Source organism: Papaver somniferum, chromosome 6 (assembly GCF_003573695.1).
Source record: "Papaver somniferum cultivar HN1 chromosome 6, ASM357369v1, whole genome shotgun sequence".
In the NCBI taxonomy this organism is placed as follows: Eukaryota; Viridiplantae; Streptophyta; class Magnoliopsida; order Ranunculales; family Papaveraceae; genus Papaver; species Papaver somniferum.
The window spans coordinates 960,385-984,818 of NC_039363.1; the positions used below are offsets into that span (position 1 = coordinate 960,385).

Sequence of the window (24,434 nt, forward strand, 5' to 3'; positions counted from 1 at the left end):
TCTTTATATAAATCTTTTTCTTTCTAATTTTCCAATTTTGAAAATCTCTATCATTTCTATTTTCGATTTGATATCTGCAAGACCGATCCAAGGTTTCATCGTCAAACTTTTGGTCTTTATATAAATCTTTTTAGTTTCAGATACAAAGAAAATCAACTTTTGGTCTTTAACAAATTTTCAATCTTTTTTTTTCTTGTATCTGATCTGGTTTCATCAATATGCTCTTGTTAGTCTCCAAGAGTAATCTGTTTCTCTATTGATGACTTTTAGCTCGGTTTATTTGGGTTCCTATCATATGACTCATTTTAAACCTATTATGCTTGTGAATAATATTGTTCTGTTTATTCACGTCCAAGACTTGGTTCTTACGTCAGGCTCATATCACCATGTCCATGGTTTATGAAAATTTGTCCTTCCATCAAAAGATGTATCTCAAGTCAACTGTTTTTATCGTTGTACAGGATCACAAGAGATTTTTTCATTTGATGTCCTTATATCATATCCAAAATAAAGGATTTATGCATCAAAATCGGTTCGCATGAGCTAACCGGAGATCTTTCTGCCATATCCGGCATTTTTCTGTTCACTTTATCACAACAGCGTGAACTCGTCAACAATGTTACCATTTTCTCAATTTTCCGTTCCTTCCTTTTGTGGAGGACATTCAATGCAATTCAATTCCGAAAATACATCGAATTTTCATTTAGTAAATATGTTTTAAGAAAATATTTTTCTTTCCAAATGATAAACGTCTTTTTGGATTTCATTTCCAAAATTAATTTCATTCCAAAAAACTATCTTTCATGTCTATATATGTTTCTCACTTTGAACGATTTCTATAAAATCATGTTATATATATCTTGTTATTTGTTGACAAGGCTCATTCCATGCAGCAAACTGCATTTGTTATCTTTGTGCCATGTTCATTCGGCACTTTCGCTTACTCAATCAAATTAATCTCATTTAATTCAATTCGAAAATTCATTTTGAATTTCTGCCAATTAATCCTGTTAAGCATGAAACAAACTTCCTTATTTCCCTCCATTTTCTTTCTTATCCGAGTTGTTGACTCTATGTTATCATTTATGATGTAAACCAAATACAACTTCTTGATCACTACATCTTTTGTGTCCATGAGGTTTAATCAGAATCTATTTTCTTAGACTTTTTCTCAGTCCATATGGTTCCCATCTTGCTCCAATATTTATGAGCTTTATGGATTTCACCATTTTATTCTCTGCATCTTTATTGTTTATCAAAGATGTTTCATTCTTGTCATTAAGAATATTCAATAAAATAGAATGATGTTTCCCAAAATATCTTGCCATTTTCGGTAATCAAATATTTTCCATATTTCGGAATCCATAATATCGATCTATTTTCCATCTTTATCAATGTTCATTGAAGATGAATTCTTCCATTTCTGATAAAATTTCCCCCCCCGAAAACATCAACCAGTCAAAGTCTATATGGAAGACTGTTTGTTACACATAGTTCGTTTTATACAAGTGTACGTATCCTGCTGCTACGAAGTCTGCTATGAAGATCATTTTGATGCTTCATTTACTGTGTCTCGCGAGTTTATTCAACTGTCGTTGTAATTGAAGTTCAAGAGCCTGCAGTTAAGAAATGAAGTTTATGTTACAAGATTATTTTCAAGAGATTGGTCAAGTTGAACACTTCAAAAAATTTCCGTGTCCAATTTGAGAGGTGTATTGGAATATATGGCACGTATATTGGAGTGATCATGTGCAGTGAGCGTGTGCGCACTGAAGAATAAATCAAACATCTAGAAGATATGTGTAATCTTTTAATTTCCTAGATAAGTATATTCTGATATTAATTAGGAATATTTTTTTCATCTTCTCAACTTTATAAATAGAGTACATATGTAACTGTAAAATTATCTCAGAATGTTCTGACGATCATCAATATAATTCACCCTTATGGGTTTCTCCATGGATGTAGGTCGAGATGACCTAACCACGTAATATCGTTGTCTCCATTATCGATTTGGTATGTAGTTCAATTTCTTTATATTTTCTTTATTTTATCATTGATTAATAATTTTATTGTTTGTCAAATCAATGATATCCATGTTAGTTTTGATCTACATATCAAAATTTAACATGGTAATATATTCCAATATATAGGGTGTTGGATTATATGCTAAAGCATATCGCTAATCGTTTTCGAATAAACAAAGTTATCATCGGTTCCTCATACTACTTGCTTATATCTTATGTTATCGATTTGCTCTAAAAGTAACATGTTCCTCCATTTTAAGTAAGTAATAAACTGGCTCCCCTTGTATATGTCGGTTTGAGTACAATAAAACAACCACACAAAAAGGATATCCAATTAGCTTCTTCCCTGAATAAACTTTGCTGATGTATTATGCTTAACCTTATAAGTAGTCTAGCGTGCATCTTTTTTAACAAGACCAGAGTATATTAAGGTAAATATTCTTTTTTTGGGGTTAATAAATGATTTAACCCATTGTATGCATGCACAACAGATGAGAGATTAATACCTAAATATAACTACTCCCGTTTCAAAAAGATAGGTTTGTTCCATGTACGAATTACATATTAAACAAGCTTATCTTTCTAAAACGGAGGGAATATATATTAACTTTAGCCAGATAGTAGATGTAACTAATAAGCCTAAGCATTGCTCTCCATGACCTAAACAACTCTTTGTAGAAAAACCTCAACAATGTTTCTTTGCTCCTATTATTATAAAAACATTGATAATAATCACTTGAACGCCAGTATAATTTTGTGAAACTACAAAGTTACTGTTTTACAGCAAGGAGTTGCACATTCAACGGGCCATACGACACAGACGTGTGCGTAAGTACCTGATGGCCCAGATGGTGTGCAATTTGAGTAAGTTAGTTCTCTCAAAGCAGTAGAATTATGCAACATGAATTTTAATATCATATATGAGAAAACATTAAACAAAACTCAGTAGAGGTTGCGATTAACTATTCAAAAATCAACTGAAAGTTGTCGTGCAAACGACGCTCAATGCACGATATATTGATAAAGTTAAACCCAGCATGTTGCGCAAAGACACATGTGCGGTTACAGACACAGCCATGGTAGCGGGCAAGCGAATCTTGAATAATTCGCGTTAAGATGGTACTCTATGGGTTCTACTACCAGTAAACTTCATTCTAAAGGCGCCTATTCCTCTTTAGTGTTCCAATATATGTTTTAACATTGACTAATAAAATTGCTAAAACAAAAAACAAACTCTGACAATTACCATTTGGTTTGATTCCACGAGATTAATTTTTATACCACAACGTTATTAGAAACCAAGAAAAATAGAAAATGTACTAACAAAATTGTCAGATGTCCAATAAGCTGACTCCCTGGTAGGGGTGTAAATTTTGCCCGGCAGCCCGAGGCCCAGTACCGTCCGCCCTGTCCCATGACAGTCCATGGGTGACCGTGGCCCTTTACGGGCTGGCCCGACCTAGCCCATTTAAATAAGAGGGCGGGCACAGGCCACAATTCAAATTTTCTTGCCCGGCCCAATACCCTCCCTATTATCCCGTCAATGCTACCCGCCATGTTTGCCCGCCAGTGTTATCCATTTACCTAGTCTAAGTGACTGTTCTCATTTGTTTTATCCTAGAATATACTTGGTACATATACTTAATACAGTCAACCCTCGTAGTTTTCATATGTATTTCTTAACTTTTATTCCATTGGAGTCTAATTTTGTTAACCATATAGAGAAAATATTGAGCAAAATCTAAGAAAATTTCCTTTTCTGATGATTCAATTCAGGAAAAATTATAGGAAGTTTGGTTTATCTTATTACAAAACATGCTTGGGTAGGCCATGGATACTAACTGTAAGTAAATAACCCTACCCGCCCGGCCCGGCTCTTTTAATTTCATGGATAAGAAATGTTCCGGCCCGCCCTATACCGTCCCATTTAATAAATATGTCGGGCTACCCGACCCGGCCCAATTTACACCCCTACTCCCCGGTACTTTCTTGCAGGCAGCTATTTACATATACCACTCACATCTCTTATAAACTCAAATATGTCCTTATTTATTTACTGAATATTTGGGGTCATTGGGGACAATTTCTACATTTTTTCCCGTCTATAACAAAAACTTGACGTAATTATGTTTCTTTCTAATTTCAGGAAATTTTAATGAGAAGATATTTCGTGACGACTAAAAGATGGATCTTGACCTTAGTTAAGAGTAAATCTAAAATAAAGTTACCAGTATGGATGTTAAAAGAACTCTAAACAGATAAAGACACTAATCTAAACAAAAAACAATGGGGAGCAAAGCAAAAAGGGAAGATTGTTTACTTCGTACACTCATATCTGATACACGTGCATAAAACGTACTCTTCCGACGATCGAAAAAGTCGCAGCAGACTTCGTTTTGGCCAATGACTGAATAAACTGTTTAATGAGAAGGCACATTTGTAGAAAGGTTAATATGATCTTATGAAAGAAAAAAGAAACGATAAAAAACTACCCTAGGAGCAGTAATTTGTTTTAACATGTCTTTTATCCTGGTTAAATCGGGGCCTATGGATTTTTCCATCCACCCCATAAAGAATGATAAGGGGTGTTTAAGTTTGATGAAACTACCATTTTACCCTCTATCAAATATTAATACTACTAATTTGTCCCATCTAATCCTAATCATAAAATCATAAAACTAAAATCAAAATCATAAAACTAAAATCAAAAAATTTAAAAACTAAAATCAAAATCATAAAACTAAAATCATAAAATTAAAAACTAAAATCAAAATCATAAAACCGATTGTTGATGTATAATGTTAGATTCAGATTTTATATGTGTGTCGAGTAAACCGATTGTTGTTCTCAATTTTTATGGATCTTTTTTTGTTAGAATCGGATTACATGAGCATTCTTATAAACCGATTCCTGTTGTGCAATGTCAGGAATCGGTTTTTATATATATATCGGGTAAACCGATTCTGGTTAATCCGAAATAATTCTGCATGATTTTACCTGATTTGAAAACGAGCATAACTGTATACTCGATTTCAAAACGAGTATGTCTGTATACTCGATTTCAAAATGAATATGACTTCTTAATTTGAGTATAACTTTATACCCGTTTTCAAAACGAGTACAACTTCTTAATTTGAGTATACTTTATACTCGTTTTCAAAACGAGTACAACTTCTTAATTTGAGTATAACTTTACATTCGTTTTCAAAGCGAGTACAACTTCTTAATTTGAGTATGAATTCATACGCATTCTTAGCTCAGGTATAGAATGAATTATTTGATGTTTAACAACACATAATTCACAGATAAAAAAGAAAAAATTTATCCACAATCGGGTTTATGTTCATGCCCATTTACACCCATTCTGTATAATCAGTTAATTTTCCCATATAAATCGATTCTGGGTAGAAGCAAGTTTCAAAAAATCTCTGTATGTTTTAGAGGTTACAATCGGTTGATACCAATTACAACATAAATCGATTCTCAGTTGGTGTTCTTCAAAAAATTTCAATATTTTAAATTTTTCATATTTAGATGATTCACTAACACAGGTTCATTTCACATCTAACACAACATTTTACCACTAATCACCCGAATTAACATTAATTTAACACTGATTAATCAGTGGTAAATTAATCATTAAAAAATAGTTGGTTAACAGGTTTTCCATTTTACTTCAAAATGTTTTTTTTTTATCGTGTAATGATAGGCCCCAATTTAGCCGGGGTCTTTTAACCCATGGGATCATCCTTAAAATAGTAATATGATTATATTATGGATCGAAAAAAGTAATTAAACTGCTCAGTACTTTAATTTTTAATTATTCCACCTTAACCACTACTGGTTTTGCAGAAACCAGAAAGATGGTGCTGTTTTCAAACAGAGGTGGTTTTTGCTTCTTCCCTTCTTTCCTAATAAAGGGGTTTACTTGGGTGTCTACGTAGAAATAGCAAAAAAAGATTCTTCTTTTAGTTCCATCTTTAAATAGAAGTTCGTTTGTTTCCTATTTTTAGATCTGTATTTTTTGTTTTCGATCTTCATTTCCCTCCCTCCCTCTCGATCCATTTATCTTTCAATCATTCTCTCTCTCCCACTTGACTTTGAACAAGAGATTTGAAGATACACTAGCTAGAATAAGATGGGAAGAGGAAAGATTGTGATCCGAAGAATCGACAACTCAACCAGTAGGCAAGTGACTTTCTCCAAACGAAGGAACGGATTATTAAAGAAAGCCAAAGAGCTTTCTATTCTTTGTGAAGCTGAAGTTGGTCTTACGATTTTTTCTAGCACTGGCAAGCTCTATGAGTTCTCAAGTACCAAGTAATCTCTCCATCTCTCTAGTTGATTCTGTCTAAATATGATCGTCTTTTTTATTTGTAGTGTCTCGATCGAGATCCCTAATTTGACTACACTTTATTAAAATCAACACAAAATACAAGGTGATTTTATTCATGAAATATACCTATAATTTAGTTTGTTTCATGTATCTGAATCAAAAACCACGCATTGCATGAGTATGAACTAACATAAGTTAATTAGGGTACTAAATTTTACTTAATATCCTTCAATTTGAATTCTCTGTTTAAGTCTTTTTAACTTTCTATTTTGACCAATTTGTTTTCCGATTTGTTTTACATTTTAATTTGTTAATATAAATTGAACATGGTTTAATTGGATCACCATAGATCAATCTATTAGTACTCTAATGGATTAATACACTTAAGACGTTTTTTGTGTGAGTCCCCGTACCGGTGCCGTGTCTGTGATGTGAGTCTCCGCGGTCTGTGTCGCCGTATCCAGTCGCCGTATCCGTGTCATGTACCTAATGTCACTGTGCATGTGTGCATATACTTACACACATGTCCTCGTACCGGTGTCGTGTCTGTAATGTGAGTCACCTTGCCGTGTCTACTTACAGCGTCATGTGTGCATCATGCGACATTCCATTTGCTGTCTGAGTTAGGGTGTCCGTGTAATATTGTGCCCCTACCGTGTCTCATACTTCTGTGTTTACAATGAGATCAGTATCCTCTTCTTTTAACCGATCAAGAATCATATTTTCACAGATTTGGTGTCCTTGGAAATATATATATTGATCAATGCTGTCATTCGGATACCTATACTCTTTTTAGCCATACTAATCTAATCCTGGGACCCTTGATCAAAATTCTATCTCGATTCCCTTGTCCCGCTATGCTGTTTTTTCCCCTCTCCTTCGATCTTGAAAATATATAAATTGCGACTGGCTAACCGTTACACAAAACTTGATTAGATCCATGTTTCTTTATTAACTAACCCAAATTTTCTTGTTTTCCTTTTATTTTTCTAGTCAGGTATTTCATAACGTGGAAAATGAAAAAAAAATAGAGGCTCTTTTTGTATTAAGAAAAATACATAAATACATATTCATTTATTGCGTCATCCAAAATCTTCAATATTTTTAAGGTAGTGAAACTATCCAATCCACTGAGAGTACAAGAGTCTGATTTCTTAAATCAAGAAAGATGTTGATTTATTGTCGGGTGCACTATCATCTAAAATGGTATTGGAACTTGTGTTGAAATCGTCATTGTCAAATTTAACAGTTATTTAATGAGTGATAGTGAGCAGTTCTCTATAGATGCATGGTGTAATCGGAAATTCCAATAATGGTTGAAGTATACATTTACTTCAGCAACGGATGTGATCATGAGGAAGTCCATGGAATATGATACATGAGGATTCTACAATAGATTGATAAGATATACTCCTCTGGTTTTTTATTTCCATCTTATATCCTATTTCAGTATGTTCTCAAATATGGAACAGTTTCTGTTTACTGTTGTATCATTTTCTCATCAAACTCTCACATATACCTTTCAATTTTATAATTATAAAATTATTTTTACTATGATATAATTTAATTTTCTTAATGGTAATCTTCATAAATTCGAACGGATCTGTTTAATATCATTCGTGATTATTTTCATCCTTCTTCAAGATATTTTTTATATATCTTCTTTTTAAATTTTCCAAAATAGATTTTATATGTTATCCCTATTCTTTTCAATTGAAAATGGAGTTAACAATTTAGGAATTTGTATTCAAAAAGGTGTTGGTGCCCAGCTTGTTGCTAGGCTGCCGTCCATTCCTTGTAATATTGATTTTTATTTTTAATAAAAAATAATAATAATAATTTAGGCTATTCTATTAATAAAATTTATATAGTTTGCGGAAAAAAAAATTGGTCTCCTTATTTTTTTGAGTTTTCAAAACGGAATAAAATAAAAAGATGGAGGAAGTAATTATTTGACTATTATGCTCCTTTTTTGTTTCAGGGGAGGATAATTGACTGATTTTTTCTTCGTCACAGTTTCATTCATAACCCATTTATTTTACACCTACTAGCGTTTCTTTATGATTTAATACCTAGAAAATAAGTGTCTAAAATGTATACTAATTAGATGCACTTTAATATCCAAATAAATGACAAACACAAAACTAAAAGCAGCTCAAGAGTCTTGGATGTTGGTTCGATTTTAGGAAATACTAAACGGTTCGCACCTACTCAATTTATGTTAGGGTTCTTGATTTTAGTTATATTAGGATTTAGTTCTTTATTTAGGCATTCTATTTCTATGAAGATTATAGATTATCTTGTTCTATAAATAAGGGGCATAACCCTTTGGGCTTGAATTGATAATTAGTTTAATAAATTAATCGTTTGGATTACTCATTCAATAATAATTCAAAAGCAACTCTTTAGTAATTTCTTCAAATAATTCAAAAGCATCTCTTTAGCAATTTCTTCAAATAAGACTTTTGATAAAGACAAATAGTGTTAGTTTTCCTATCTCTTTAAATTTTCGTCCCCAATAATTTGTTTGCTTCACCGAGATCTTTCATATCAAATTTACTATTGAAATGAAATTTCAACCGTTGAATCTCTACATTACTCCTAGACACAATAAGTATGTCATCAATGTGTGAAAGGAAATAGATAAATGATCTTTTCTTGGAGTTGTTCAAAGTACACATAAGAGTCACAATTGTTGTGTGCTTTTGTGTCTCATAAATCTGTCAAGTCGCTTGTACCACTTCCTTGGAAACTGCTCTAAGCTATACAATGATCTCTTTTGATACACATTCTTCTTTACCTGCTACTTTTAACCCCTCAGGTTGCTTTATATAAATCGTCTCCTCCAAGTCACCATAACGCCACCAAAGAAAGTAAAATTACAGTGGAAGTATGCTTTACCACTGGATAAAAATTTCCATTATAGTCATTCGCTTTCCTTTATATGTAGGTTTTATTTACCAGTCCTATTTTTGAATCTTACATTACTTCAAACTTTCATCCGATTGGATTTTCCAATTTTAGGTAGCTCTACCATCTCTCAAGTCAAATTCTTGTAAATGGAATCCATCTCTTCACTCCTGGGTTTAAACTACCTACACAATTGTCTTCATTGTTTGTTTGTACGCGCGAAATTTTCTCTTTTACAACTAGTAATGCATATGTAACTATCATAATTTGTAGCTTCTTCGGTAATATTTCAAGTTTTGCTATTCTACTTGCAATTGTGGTAGTGGTTCTATAATTAAACCATCAGTTGTTTCCAATTCGAAGTCTTCATCACAATTCCCAATTTCAAAATTCTCGTCTCTATGGACAGACTTGGCTGGCTTCTCATTAGGAAAAAAATCCTCCATTTGATGAATTTATATTTCAAATGATTCATTCTTTCACATCGCAGTCTCGTTAAAGGAAACATTCACGACCTCTTCGATTCAGGACACCATCACTTTTTTCCTTTCACCCCTGATTGAAAACCCACAAAAATGCTTTTCTTGGCTTTAGGGTCAAGTTTTCCTTTCCTCATATGATAATAAGCAAGACAATCAAAAACATGTAAGTGCAATTGTTGTTAGGAGCATTATGTATGCTATAGTATGTATTAAGTCTAATATATCATAACTTGTTAGTATGGTTAGCAGATATATATATAAAAAAAGGGTAAGGAATACTAGCAGTCAGTGAAGTGGATTCTGCTGTATAATTTAGATACCGTAGATGTTAGTTTGATGTTTTCACGGAATGAGAGAACTAGTTACAAAGTAGTAGGATATTGTGGTTCTGATTATGCTGGCGATTTACACAAATCTGTTTATAACTGGATATGTCATTCACGGTTACAGGCGAACCAATAAGTTGGTGAAAAAAGGGGTACCAAGTACACCACCAAATTTTAATTTTGAAACTGTATGGAAAAACTCGTTACAATCATTACCACAAATCAACACTAAGGATACGATACCTGATATGAATACAAGTTTGACTTGGGGCGATCTCACAAATCACTATCCAAGTAATGACCTAGTAGGTACCGGAACAGTTACAGAACCGAATTGCAACAAGAACAAGTCTTGTAATCTTTCTTTCAATGTACGAATTCCCAAGAATAAACCTTATACGTTCTATATAATCTTAGAGGCTTAAAACTATCCAGGTTATTCTAACATACTTCTTGTGATATTTCTATTATACACATAAACAGTATAATACGGAAAACAAATAACACAAGACATTAAAAATTTTGTTAACAAGGAAGACTGCAAAGCAGAAAAACCCAGGAACCTAGTCCAGAAATTGAGCACCACATTTTATTAAGCCGCTACAAACACCATTCTACTATTATACTTCAGAATATAATATAGTTTAAAACGAATCGAACCTTCGAGAAAGTCATCTTCTGTGGCCCTCATTTATGTTTCATGGATCTCGCAATGATCTGCGCACACGATCCTCCTAGTTGACGTCCTTTACATGCCTATGAGTTGCTTTAACCTAAGTGAATACCGTTAGGACTAGTATAGCTCTAACATAAAGTTTATTTGATTTCTTTTAGAAATATTTTCAATCAAGGTATGGAAATTTATATGTTTATGAGGGATATTTAAGAAAAAAAAGGTTTCAAACAGACTCAAGAATTACACTGAAATCATTCTTTTCAAAAGTATAGAGATGCATAATCAATTCTATCTCACAAAAATAATTTAAATAGATCAAACCAAGAGTAATTTAGATAAGTATCTTGTGGAATCACAAAGTCTGAGACGAAGAGAACTTTGTGATTTCTATCAATCAATTTCCTAATCCAAATTTTGATAACATAAAAAAATCAATAAAAAAAAGTCTGGTTAACAAGAAGGTAAAGGATAGTCTGTCCGGGCTTCGCGAATCTCTTAGTGAAGGGTTTCAAAGTCGTAACCTAGAATATAGTTTCCATAAGAAACCTAGGTGTTTAGAGAATAACTCTAGTCTTAAACTAGGATGTAGGAGTGCTAGGATTAAACTTCTACTATGCAGGGAGCCAATTTTTATATTGATGAACAACCTTGATAGATTACAAACAAAGATAAGCTTGTGAACTATTGCCTTGTATATAAATTCAGAGTAAATGAAACTTGTCTACATAGATTATGCATGAAACAGGTGAGAATTTTTCTTAGAATCGCAAAGAAGATGTATGCAATCAAAGTGCAGCATATTTTTTTTTTCCATAGATCTATGGTTAAATAGATCAGGAAACCGACAAGATTCATTGTCACACGACCAAATCAATTCGTGAACTGTCAAAACAATTTGTGAACTGAAAAAGCCGTCTCTTGACTTTTGGAGTTTTATGATTAACAAGTTTGCGAACTGTGCAAAAAAATTTGTGTATTTGAAAATAAAAAGTGTACAAGAGATATAAGAAATCAACTAGTTCGCAACTTTAGGAAATCAGTTCGTATATGTTGAACTAAATAGAGTACAATACTATCTCAAAATCGACCAGTTTGCGAACTGAGCAAATCAGTTCGTATATGCGAGTTAATTGAGATATTTAAAAATCAAGTCTTTATATTTATGTGTTCAAGTTCATGAACTGGTAAAAATATTTGTAAACTTTACGAACTAACTTGACTACTCCTTACAGATTACAATCTTCTTGCAAAGTTCATCGTTTTACTAAAGTTAGAATAGTAGATAATATGAGAAAATAAGATAGTCAGTCTTGACATATTTACATTCAAACTGTCTAAAATCTTTAATCTTCAAGGTAGATTGGTGCATTCTGATACTCAACTACTATGCTCTAATCCTAATCCGAGATAACAAGCTTGACATACCAAAACTTGTGAGTTTGACCGAGCAATGCTCTCATAGTTGGAGATCAATATTATAATCTACAGTAGAATTTTCAACAAACAAAGCTAAATATATGATTGTTGTTGAAGTTACAAAAAAGGAAACTTTGATTAAAAGGTTATTTAATGAAATGAGAATTGAGCACGAGCAAGTAAAATAAGGGTGTATTGAGATATTTAAAGTGCGTTACACTTAGCTGAGAACCAAGTTTATCATGCTACAGTAGTATTTTCTATAACCGGAGTTGAATATATGATTGTTATTGAAGGTATGAAAAAGGCAATTTTCATGAAAGGGTTATTCAATGAAATGATAATTAAGCAGGAGCAAGTAGGGGGTATTGAGACATTTAAAGTGCGATACACTTAGCTAAGAACCATGGTTATCATGATTTAACAAATCACATCAACATAATACATCATGAAGTACGAGAAATTATCGAAGAAGGTGATATTCTACTCGAAAAGATTGGAACTGACATAATCTGGTAGATACCCTCACCAAGACAATGACTGGTATAGTTGTTATTTCGAGATCACATGTGAATATCTATAAGGTCATGCATAATCTTCATGATGAATGTAGAAATTAAGTTGTAAATTCCCGATTCGGCAGATATTGTTCACCGATTAGAATATAGGTAATGGTTCTTCCTTCCCTAGCACCGAGGCCTGACGGCTATACTTGATTGGGTTATGGTGAAAAACTTCTTTAGCAAGTGTTCTCGGGTCACTACATAAGTATGTTCGGAGGATTGAAGGCAACAAAAGTTTGAAGGCAATGAAATATTTAAATTTCATTCCAAGGTGGAGAAGTTGGAGGATATTGAAGTTGCCCTGGAAATAAGATGGAAAATAGTTGGATATCTCAGGTTATATTATGAATCTTATTTCTAGCTATATATATTAGGAATGTTTTCCTTTTTCATTTTTTTTAATCAGAACATTTTAGGATTCTTGTTTCTAGTTATATTATGATTTAGTTCTCTATTTATGAATTATAATTCTACGTATATTTTAGATTACTACTATGCCTATAAATAGTGATCATAACCCTTTGGTTTTTACTCCTGATAGGTGAGAGAAGAAACAAGTTGTATATTCTCTGAGTTTTTAGTAAGATTTTTATTTTGATGCAGTGGAGTTGGCACATCGCCGAACCACTTAAATTGTGTGTGTTCTTGTTTAATATCTACATAGTTTTTCGCTTCTTCTGGAGAATGTCTTGGGGTGTTTAAGAATTAGTTATGCTTAAGCAAAACAAAGTTCTTCTTGGAAGGAGTCTTTTTCCCACGCCCATCTTTTAATTGCTACTAGGACCGGATTCCTTAACTGGGTTCAAGTTACTCTAATATTCAATAATGCCTACAATGATATTCTTCACATCAATTTTTTTTTTTACTAGTAGGGAACTTAACCAATGAACTAAAGTTAATAGGATCCTCAACAGGTTTCGACCTTTCCATACACATGTATTCCTCATCAGTTTCATACTCGACTCTTTACTTGCATCTTAGAGGCGTCCACATTTAACGTATCTTCACTATATTAATCAATTTCAACTGAAAAGCTTCGCATCTTCCTTCCAAGAGTTTAGATGAAAAACTATCATCTTGAAACATACAAATGTCTGTTGAATATTTTCAACAAAACCTTTAATTGTAGGCATTTAGGCTGGAAATTTCCTGTTATAGGGTTTCTATTATCAGTTAGAAAAACTGAACAAAAATCTCGTTTCACCAATGGAAGCATTGAAAGAAGAGACGCGCCTGTTCACTCTGAAAAGATGCCCGTAGAGATGACGAGTCATCTCCAAAGGGTGTGATTTCCTCTTTAAATAGGAAACTTGTTTTCCATTCAAAACAACATCTAAAATCTCTCTGTTTTCTTTCTTACAAGCATCATCATAAACAAAACCACTCTGTCCTTGGTTGTATCAAGGTCGTACAAGCTTTGAATCCAACACTGTTGTGGGGCTTCAAGTATCTTGACGACGATATTCATTGACCTGTTTGTACTCGCCAATTCAATTGGGAAAGGGTCGAATAATTGTCGAAAAGAATCTTTCATTAGAGCCTTGAACCCTAATACAACATTCTTTTCTTCACCCTGTTTTAGTGTCAATTTTCCAACAATGTCCTCTCTGCTCAGTTCATCCAAAATTTCTAGCAAGTTTAGTAATTTCATACCACCATTAGGTTCAGACTCCAAAATGTTAAATGCGTTCAGGAAACAAAGGGGAACTTTCGTCGGGAGGTCCCCTTTTCTACCTGATTAAATACTTTTCTCAGCTGCATTAGGAAAGAGCATTTGCAACCGACCAACATATGTTGCCTATCTTCGTTGCAAAGAATTTCAGCTCTTATAACATCCTCTTTATTTTTGTTTCCATTCTCCAGTGTACTATTTCAAATGGCCAGTTTCATGTCTACTGTCACCGACTTAAAAGGTGTTTGGTTTTTCTCTTAGGAGTCCAGCGTTCTTTCTTATGCACCCATGTTATTAAGCAGGATCTAGTAGTGTGACCGAATGATGACCGCTTAGTGGACTTAAGTGGTTTCCATTGGTATTGATCCACTAGCTTCCATAACATGACTACCATCAATCCAAAGAGGAATTACGCTAGGGAATGAGCAATCCAAGTGAATATCAAAACATACTCAAACATAAGTGAGTCTTGTTTTTTTTTCTTTTACGTTCACCTAATCTAGGGAATGAGAAGTCTATCACTAAGGAATTATACTGAAAGTAGCAATAAAGCTTGAACATTGTAAACCAAAACCTAGACAAGAATTTAATAGGCTTCTCAATCAGACAAGTCCAGAGAACGACAATGAATAATTTTCTAGTTACGTAGAAATCTCTTTATTCAACATCAACCCTTCTTCCTTCATATCTTCCTGATTAACAAAATTGAAAATAACCGCATTTTCACTATAAGAGATAGTTACCTCTTAATTTGTTTTTCATACCTTGTTGAATGCTTCCGTTAAACACGGGAAAGCTAATCTACCCTTGACGAAAAACCCTATCACAAGTTTTTCGCCTTTTTTTGTTTGTTCTTCAAAATTCTTGGAGGATATACCCAATATGTTTGTTCCTTTCCAATAACCGAAGCCTTTTATCCAGAGGCAAGTCCCGGGTAGGCTACAAATTTTATCTCATGAAGATTTTATCTCATAAAAGTGTCGCAAAGTTTTTACGTCGGCTTGCCTTCCTAGACACAACCTGCACAAAGGCGGGAGCACAAAAAAAGCAGTCTTCAGAAGGATATTGAATATTTAGAGAAGACCAGTTCATTCCACCACTTGGTTTTTTTATTTGTTTCTAAGTTTAGAGACCGAAGGAGGAATATCAGAATTTGTGATTTTCCAAATAGACTCATCTAGAGATTTTCAACCTTCAAGTGATGCTTGCGGCTCAGCTAAGATTGAGTTGACAAGGGGATATTCCTTCCCCGCCATGGCCGAAGAGGAAGAGAAGCTCGCGAGAAAGAAACCACTAAAAGCCGATACCATTGTAGTGGTAAGGTAATGTCATTGGATGATAATAACATTGTAGTTAGAAACTCGTCAACATCGTATTTTTTGCCGATCAAATCAAAAAATAAAATAAAGTAGATAAATAACTAGAAAAACCACATAGTCAAACTTTCTGGTCAATCCTAATTAAGGATTTCTATATATTACATGAATCATGTAGGTTGACAAAAGATATGACTTGCAACATATGAATCCGCGGTTGTATGTTAAATAATTGGCTGATTGTGCTATTCGACTAGTTTGCAAGCAATATTCTTTTGTAAACTTAGCTCTTAAAAATCTATAATCTTATGTATATTACAAACAATATTATCTTACCTGTTTTTCTACTATAGCATGAAATCTATAATCGAGCGATACAACAAGTCGAAGGAGGAACAGCACCATCCAGTGATAAATGCAAATTCAGAAGCAAAGGTACTCTTTCATCTGCCTTCAATCTGTTATATTTCTCCGTCTTCCCCTGTTAGAAATCAAGCTTACTGCATGAGTGGGATATTCATGTTCATCTATATTAAGAAAAATTAAATAGATATTTTCATTTGAACCCGAGGAAATATATTACGGAAAATGGGTCATTTGTCCAAACATTTTTAAAACATGGTTCTGATGGACGAGTAAAAATTATTACGGGTGAAATGGACAAAAAAAATATAGCAGGGATGAAACTGGATTCATCCTGGCTTAAACTTAAAAAATAGCGAGGATGAAACTGGATGCATCCTGATGTCTTTTTCGTCCACTTAAACAGTATCAAAACCTAGATGTCTTTTTCACCCACAAATTGTTGATTTTGGTCTTTTTAACCAATTTTGTGAATATATTACCCCCTCAGAAATTATGCATCCATTCTATAGAGATCACATCCTGGTAGACCATATATTCTTACAAGATATATGAACAGCAATCTCACTTCATGCAAAGATGTAATCCACATAATATGTATGTAGAATTGCACGCATTCAAGAAAACTAACATACAACAATTTTGCTTGCTTCAATAAGAAAAAACAAAGAAGCAATTTACAGCTTGCAAAATGAAAAAGCTTTTTGGTACCACAACCGAAACAAGATGTTAGGAAGTACACTGACACGAGAAGAATATTCAATTAGAGCTACTGTAATATTATTACCGTGAACCAAAAAATCTAAGCTAGTAAGATATAATAAAACAATCGTGATGCTCATGGTCAGAACATTAGACAGGATTAAATAATTCCTAGTTACGCAGCTTCCACCAGGTAGTAGGAAAATGGATCACACAACAAAGATTTGTCAGATACAACAACTCCCTCTGTTTTCTTAAAGAAAAAGACTTTCATTTTTCATTTTAGCCTATTTTTAGGCTAAAATGAAAAATGAAAGTATCTTTGTTTTAAAAATGAAGGTAGCATTACACAGATGAGTATTCAATAAATAACACGTGCTCTAATGGTATGTTAAGACAGGTTCAAGACCACTTCCACTTTTCAGAGTTCTTCTGCCTCAACTTGCTCACTGCATTTATGGTTCTTGAATTTATTCTGCAGCCTGCGCATTTCTGCAGACAGGCAATTGACTAGAACTAATGTTTCCATGAAAAGTTTGTCTACTCTCAGAGCCTTCAACATCATCTTCCTATTTGAATCCTAAAAGCTATCATCCTGTGTTAGCTGCTTAACGCTACATTATATGTGTCCCCTCAACTAGATTGTTCCATCACATGCAGGCCATTAGATGTTCCACATGAGTTCGTTGCTTCATCTAATTCATTTAGACCTCGTGTTTTCCAATGATTAACTGACACAACTAGCACGCGCATTAGGGTGGTAATTTGCAACTCATCCAACGAAAGATGACATTTGCAATATATATGAGAGAGTAATTGAGTGACTATGGAGATTTAATTGTCCCACTAGTCTTGAAAGTAAACTAGTCTTGCTTACATATATCTATTAATTGAAGCCAGAAATTTCGGTATGCTACCCATGAACTAAACACTACACGACACACCTGAATATGTGTTAAGAATTTGATTTGTATTATTATTTCTCTAACTCTTTACAACGAATTATATATGATTCAATACTTGGGAAAGAAATAACTTCTTTCCTAATACGACTCTCTTCTAGACCGACCTTAAGAGTCCCAATTAAACCATCTTCCTAATCAGTCTCGGATCCTTAGATTTCTTACCGAGTTTAGAAGTCTCATTGGTTGAGACTTTCCTTAACAGACTCTAAGATACGTGTTCTTACCGAGCTTAGAAGTCTCATTGATTAGACTTTCCTTAACAGACTCTAAGAGACGTGTATAACTGAGAGTTTCCTAATCAGTCTCAGATACACGTCTCTCAACACCGTGTCTCAATACCCCCCTCAAGACGGAGCATGCAGGTCACAAATGCCCATCTTGGATAAAATAGCAAGAAACTGAGGTCTTCCCAACGACTTTGTGAATATATCCTCCAACTGCATGGTGGTAGGAGTATAAGAAGGTAGAATAATCTTCTGTATTACCGCATCCCTGAGTAGATGACAGTCCACTTCAATATGTTTCGTTCGTTCATGAAAAACAGGGTTCTTCGCAATATATAAAGCTGATTGACTATCGCAAAGAAGACTCATAGCTTGTGTATGGTAAACCCCCATATCACTGAGTAATTGTTTCAACCATTTTAATTCACATGTAGCTGCCTCCATGGAACGGTATTCCGCTTCAGCCGAGCTACGAGACACGGTTGGTTGCTTCTTAGTCTTCCAGGATATTGGCGAATCTCCAAAAGAAACAAACCATCCCGTCAGTGAGCGCCTAGTTAAAGGACAACTTGCCCAATCTGAATCACACCAACCTTTCAAGGTTAAACTACTATCAGAGCGCAACAGAATTCCTTGTCCAGGATTCTTCTTTAAATATCTAACCACACGAAGTGCTGCTTCCCAATGCTCCATTCTAGGTCGTTGCATAAACTGAGATAAGATATGCACTGAGTAAGAAAGATCTGGTCTGGTGACAGATAAATAGATCAAACGCCCAACCAATCTTCTATATTTTTCTACATCATAAAGGAAATCTCATGTTGCTAAAGCAAGACGATGATTGGTTTCAATAGGAAATTCTTCAGGTTTCGCACCCAATAAACCTGTCTCCATTATAATATCCAACGCATACTTTCTCTGGCAAATCTAAAAACCTTGTTTACTACGAGCCACTTCCAATCCTAGGAAGTATTTCAACTTTCCTAAATCTTTCATCTTAAAACATTGACCCAAGTATGATTTAAATTGTGTAAGCGCAACTAGATCATTTCCTGCAATAATCAAATCATCAACATACACCAGCACACTAAGTTGCATTTTTCCCTTCATCATAGTAAAAAGAGAATAATCTGAGTACGATTGTCGAAACCCATAATTCTTCAGTGCAGTTGACAGCTTCGCAAACCAACACCGCGGTGCTTGTTTTAGGCCATACAACGATTTCTTCATCTTACACACCACATGAGGGTTACCCTTAGCAAATCCAGGTGGTATTTTCATATATACCTCCTCTTCCAAATCTCCATGTAAGAACGCATTATGCACATCCATCTGATGCACATTCCACTGTTTAGCTGCAGCAACAGCCAAGAACATACGAACAGTTGTCATTTTTGCCACTAGTGCAAACGTTTCATTGTAATCTAATCCTTCAACTTGATGATTTCCAAAAATCACAAGTCTCGCCTTTAAACGCACCAAACTCCCATTTTCATCATACTTTTCCGTATATATCCACTTACTTCCTAAAGCTTTCTTACCAGGTGGCAATTCTGTTAGATCCCACGTGCCTTGTTCTTCTAAGGCCCGTATTTCTTCTGCCATTGCTTTCCTCCAACCTGGATGTTTCATTGCCTCTCTGAAATTCCTCGGCTCAGACTTTGCAGATAATGCAGCAATATAATTTTTATGCATGTCAGAAAACCTGTCACAACTAACATAATATGTCAAAGGATAGGGTGTACCTGAGGATGATGACTGTGATGATTGAGAGTGAGATGGACTATTTTCTCTAATGGTGTGTGTCACAAAACCTTTCAGCCTACTCGAGGGAATCTTCTGACGCTTCCCCTTACCTAAATCATCATTCCCAACTGCAACATCTGTGGCTTGTCCATCATTTGTCACAACTGCCTGTTTTCCGGTAGTTGTAGTCTGACGTTGAACAACGACATCTTGCTGAACAACGACATCTTGCTGAACAGCGACATCTTCAACAGGTGTTGCAGTTTGCACTGCGACATCTTCATCCGTCTGCCGCTGTTTTTCTGCAGTGTCTTCACCATCAGCGACTATGCACTCTTCGTCATCACTCCAATCTTCACCAGACTGATCAGTCTCAGTTGCAGTCCCAGCAACATCAGTTGCTATATGAATTCTAGAGCTCTCCATCATATCTGCCTCAACTATATTACCATTCATCTCAGTCTTAAATGGAAATTGTGTCTCATAGAATTTTACATCTCGAGACACCATAAATTTTCTTGTGTCTAGATCATAAACTTGCCATGCCTTCTTACCATATGGATAGCCAAGAAACACACACCTCCGTCCTCGACTAGCAAACTTATCTCCTTTACTATTTTGATCATGTACATAACACAAACACCCAAACACCATCAATTGTTTATATATAGGTGATTTTCCAAACAATACTTAATACGGTGTTTTATTATTTAGGATAGGTGTAGGCGTACGATTTATCAAGTACGCTGCTGTCAATGCACACTCTCCCCAAAACCATTTTGGCAAGCTTGCTTGAAATCTTAAAGCCCTTGCTACATTCATTATATGTTGATGTTTTCTCTCAACTCTTCCATTTTGTTAAGGAGTACCTACACATGATGTCTCAAAGACTATTCCATTAGTCTTAAAATAACCACGTAATGCATTAAATACCGTCCCATTATCACTTCTAACAATTTTAATATCTTTGTTAAATTGACGCTTCACAAGAGCAACAAATTCATGAAATATTGATTCAACCTCTGTTTTATTCCGAATTAAATAAATCCAAACACCTCTTGAAAAATCATCCACTATTGTCAGAAAATATTGAGCTCCACATGATGAATGGATCTTATAAGGACCCCATAAATCTATATGAACTAAATCAAAAATACAATTTGATTTACTCAAACTACTAGAAAAGCTGCTTCTACGATGCTTTGCTCGGGGGCAAATATCACAAGCATCATTATTCTTGTTAATTAATTTACTAACACCTTGCAACTTCTGCAAAACTTTCTCTGATGGATGTCCCATACGTTGATGCCAAAACTCATATGTATCTTCACGCACAGCCATAACTTCAACATGCGGCACACCACAGAAAATATATAGTCCACCTTGTCTCTCAGCCACTCCAATCATCCTCCTCGTAGACCGGTCCTGTATAAGACATAATTTGTTAGTACACCGAATAATACAACTCATATCATCAATAAGTTGTGTGACTGAAATTAGGTTACAGGTTATCTTTGGCACATAAAGTACGTTTTCAAGTTTCAATCCACCAGGAAGAATCACAGTTCCTATTTTCTCAGAGGATGCATACTTTCCATCAGGCAATCCAACCGAACATGCCCTAATATCTCTTACATTTATCATGTTAAGAAGTTCATATGTAACATGGTTTGTTGCTCCTGTGTCAACAATCCAAGAGGTTTCATTCTTTTTACCTTGTAGATGAGAACCCGATTTTCTTGAGTTTAAAAACTCAATCACCTGTTGAACCTGTGCTGCTGTAACTCCTACTAGAGACGTTTCATCAGCTGATGACGTACCAGCACTATCTTTTGTTGCCGAAACATGCAGGTTATGAGCACGGACAGGATTACCTCCTTGTCCTCTACCTCCTCTTCCCGCACGTCCTCTTCCTCCAGTTCTTCCTCCTCTGCCATTCTTCGGCCTGTCTCCCCACCATTCTGGATATCCAATGATCTTAAAACAGCCATCATCAGAGTGTCCTTGTCTGCTGCAAGTTTTGCAGTACTTGGTGGGATCATAAGCACTATTAAATAGTCGTTGATCAGCTTGCACCTTGAAGGCCATAACATTCTCCTGCATCTCTGTAGGTACTGCTCCATCTCCAATCTTCAGGCGTTCTGAGTTCACAATGGTTTGATATGCAACGTCTACAGACGGCAATGGTTCCCTTGCAAGCAATTGTTCACGCAAAGAACTGTATACAGAATCCAACCCAATCAGAAAATAGTGCAAGAAATCTTCTTCTCTTAACATACTAACTTGAGATGCAATATTACATGTACACTGTCCACACTTGCATTGCGGTATCTTCATATAAGTCACCATCTCATCCCATATTTTGTTCAATCTTCCAAAATATATAGCAACTCCCTCTATTTTCTTCTGTTTACAGTCACTTAAAGATGCTTTTAGTTGACATATTCTTGTCCCACTAACAACGCAAAATCTTATCTTCAAGTGTGCCCATAATAGACTTGCATCCTCATAATCTCCCAGGGTTGATCTTACTGACAACTCCAACGTGTTAGCAATCCATGACACCAACGTTGATTGCACTGCTATCCGTTCTTCTAACTGATCTGGATCCTCAGGTCGCTTAATAGTTCCATCAATGAAGCCATATTTTCTCTTGGCTATCAGCGATCTTCTTATGTCTCTAGCCCATTCATCTTCTGTGTATCATATTCCACCATCTTACTTTTTGATGATTCAATCTCATTGACCATCCTTCTTCTTCCTTTTTTTTTTTTTCTTTTAGGTTTCAAAACTGGCTCTCGATGCCATGTTAAGAATTTGATTTGTATTATTATTTCTCTAACTCTTTACAACGAATTATATATGATTCAATACTTGGGAAAGAAATAACTTCTTTCCTAATACGACTCTCTTCTAGACCGACCTTAAGAGTCCTAATTAAACCATCTTCGTAATCAGTCTCGGATCCTTAGATTTCTGACCGAGCTTAGAAGTCTCATTGGTTGAGACTTTCCTTAACAGACTCTAAGATACGTGTTCTTACCGAGCTTAGAAGTCTCATTGATTAGACTTTCCTTAACAGACTCTAAGAGACGTGTATAACTGAGAGTTTCCTAATCAGTCTCAGATACCTGTCTCTCAACACCGTGTCTCAATAATATGTTTCATTGATTCAAACAACCAATATGCAAATTTATTATTCTACTTAGTGAACTAATAAACATTTCTGCACATATGGTTCCCGTCCAATTTTAGTTTGCAGACCATGATAAATAAACCTTTATTTGTGATATTTATTGAAGTAACCAAATACACTTGAAAAGTTATATTGAGTATTGACCACATTAACAAGTACAACATAATATCCATGTTCTCCTTATTAATTAACTTGTAAATAGCAAATGTACATGAAATCCCAACCTTTTTATCTTGAATACTACTACTTATTCTACTTGCAGTTCTGGAAACGGGAGGCAGCAGCCTTGAGGCATGAATTACAAAGCTTGCAAGAAAACCATCGGTATGTATTTTAACTAATAGTCTCTGCTTTGTAAATACCTAAAAATAAACACCCAACAAAGAAGTGAGAAATGCAAACTAAAAAGAGGAAAATGCAAAGACTTACCATATCCATGTGTATTGTGTCGATATCTCTCTCTCTATATATAGACATGAAGTAAATTGCCCATTGTTGAGTGTTTATCAAGTTGGCTCTGTTGTTTGGTAAATATAGGTTCCCATGGCTGAATTGAACAAGGAATTGCAAAAGAATAAATTACTTATATACAGACAAGAACCAGTAAGATGATTGATCACATCTATTATTCACTCTATCACCCCTAACCCTCAGTCCTTATCAAAACACTACAATTAGAGATAACTGGAAATGTTACTATTTGCGCCTTTAGGCCTCGTTGAATTCCATTCACGTGCCGCGGCCTTTAAGGTGACTCTTTCATAGGCTTTGAGTTTTAAAGGCCCTCCTCTTATAGCATCAGTCTGTCTGGCTACACCTTTGCTATTCCTAGATGAATGCTTCTTGATTGCATGCCTGCTTACACATAAATGGGAAGTGGGTTTCCTGACAAACCGCACAGTCCCTAATTATATTTGTCAAGAGAATATTCTTTGCAGGAAATTGATGGGCCAAGAGCTATCCAGTCTGAGCGTTAAAGAGATACAAAACTTGGAAAATCAGTTGGAAATGAGTTTGCGTGGTGTCCGTATGCAAAAGGTCCAACTTACTAAATCCTCATGCCATGATTTCTTTAATACGTGTCCCGCATGTATTCCAAATGAACAGATCTTAACAAGGTTTATGCTTCGATAGGACCAAAGCTTACAGATGAGATAGACGAATTAAACCGAAAGGTCTGTTGAAAATGACAATTACTTACCCATTTCATAGCTAAATCAATATAACTTCAAACAGCTAACACGTTTGTTGATTACACCGCAGGGAAGCCTCCTTCACCAAGAAAACATGGAACTATACAAGAAGGAACGCCATCTACGTCAAGAAAACTTGGACTTGTTAAAGAAGGTACTTGTTCAGACTGTAGATCTTCAATTAACATGACACGCCCTGTTTTGTTCTATCTCATCCCAATAACTTTTGGCCACAGCTCAATGAAGCGAGAGATCCACGTGAGACAATTAGGATATCTCATTCTCCAAACGGCTTTAATCTTGATGAAGAAGAAGAAGATG

General features: G+C 34.8%; 1 protein-coding gene across 1 annotated transcript; it reads left to right on the top strand.

The window, feature by feature from the left end:
* The first annotated feature begins 5,876 nt into the window (after positions 1 to 5,876).
* LOC113285313 (MADS-box transcription factor 27-like) lies at positions 5,877 to 24,230 on the top strand. Its single transcript, XM_026534224.1, has 6 exons — positions 5,877 to 6,347; positions 16,078 to 16,159; positions 23,183 to 23,244; positions 23,859 to 23,958; positions 24,055 to 24,095; positions 24,184 to 24,230. The coding sequence occupies exons 1-5, from the start codon at positions 6,166 to 6,168 to the stop codon at positions 24,076 to 24,078; spliced, it is 450 nt and encodes a 149-aa protein (XP_026390009.1). The 5' UTR covers positions 5,877 to 6,165; the 3' UTR covers positions 24,079 to 24,095; positions 24,184 to 24,230.
* The last annotated feature ends 204 nt before the right edge of the window (positions 24,231 to 24,434 follow it).